At 42.8% G+C, this 1,406-nt stretch overlaps 1 protein-coding gene across 1 annotated transcript in view; it reads left to right on the top strand.

Moving 5' to 3' along the window:
- Positions 1–717: 717 nt before the first annotated feature.
- The window catches only part of LOC101845952 (serine-rich adhesin for platelets), a gene marked incomplete at its 5' end in the record, with an annotated part of 27,571 nt that continues 26,882 nt past the window's right edge, over positions 718–1,406 (top strand). The window contains 2 exon segments of the mRNA XM_013087578.1: positions 718–858; positions 1,231–1,360. Coding sequence (XP_012943032.1) covers positions 718–858; positions 1,231–1,360 — 271 coding nt within the window.

Genomic DNA, 1,406 nt, shown 5'->3' with positions numbered 1-1,406 from the left:
TATTATTATTATTATTATAAACCAACACTTATATATACAAACAAATACACGTACACACAAAAAGTATTGAGCAAAAATTGCTCTCGCCTTCATGGAAACACGCACATTTTCTCCCTGTCTTAATATCGAATGAGCGGCAAAGAGAGTAGTGAGTTCAGACTCAAAGGTAATGTCAAACAAATGACACGGTGTTTAAGGCCTTGTTCCGTGGTACGTAGTTTGCTTCCGTATTACGTACGTCTTTTGCAGGTAAAATACATTATAACGGGAATACGGATTCTTAATTATTTACTGTGACCGGTTCCATGCTATACGTAATACGTACGTAACACGTAGGCCAACGTGGTTTTTAAAATACGGATCGCTGTGCCTTAGTTTGATGTAAACGCTCTCACCCGCCCCTCCCACCACGTGTCGGCAGTCCAATTTTAGCGGCAACTGACGTCACTTAATATATTATGCAGACTGTAGTGAGCGCCGCGAAACACTACCAAAACATAAAGAGATGGAAAGTTTCAGCACGCCATACATGGATTTAATGTCCTGTCTTGTTATGAATATGCGTTAGTACAACTGACCTTTGCAGCACCCAGTGTTGTTTTAAACGACCAAGACAATAATGTCTCCATGAGAGAGATGAATACTGTACAGATCGCCATTGTCGTTTTCCTAGATAATACAACAGTCCATGCCCTAATGATCTCCGAACGTCCCCAGGTATCCTGACTGCAATGACTGCGCTAACTTCTACATATGCCCAGGTGGTGGAGTGACAGGCACGCTCAACTCGTGCGCAACAGGTCTGCTGTTCAGCCCTACTACTTTGCAGTGCGCACTACCAGGGAACGTTGTTTGCAGGTTTGTTTGTGGCTATAGGATCAAAACACAATGAATATAATATATTTTTTTTAAAGAACTATTGTGTCGATTAACGCCCCTTTCAACATTGTGCGGTTATTATTTAGAGAAGTGTTATGATACATTCATTGTGTACGTAATACGTGTGTGTGTGTTTTTATGTGTTTGTGTGGGTGTGTGGGTGTGTGGGTGTGTGAGAAAAAGAGAGAGAGAGAAAGAGAGAGAGAGAGAGAGTGTGTGTGTGTGTGTGTGTGTGTGTGTGTGTACATGTGCGAGTGTTATATGATTTGTGTGTATGTCTGTGAATATTTGTATATTATGAGTCTTCGTGTCTGTTTGCGTTATAAACCCCCATTGCCTTTGGCTCCACAGTACAACATCCGCTACGTCAATAACCTCTGTGACGTCAGAGCAGTCTGATGAAAGTCAAACGTCCCTGACTACCAACACCTCCCCTGAGAGTGATACTTCCGTAATAAGCCAGCAGTCATTGACGTCCTTGGTGAGTCGCCCACCTCCTTCCCCGTCTCTCTCTCTCTCTCTCTCTC

This window comes from Aplysia californica, unplaced genomic scaffold (genome assembly GCF_000002075.1).
Source record: "Aplysia californica isolate F4 #8 unplaced genomic scaffold, AplCal3.0 scaffold00604, whole genome shotgun sequence".
Taxonomy (NCBI): domain Eukaryota; kingdom Metazoa; phylum Mollusca; class Gastropoda; order Aplysiida; family Aplysiidae; genus Aplysia; species Aplysia californica.
Note: the sequence above shows the minus strand (reverse complement) of the source record. Positions and strands in the feature narration are given on the sequence as shown.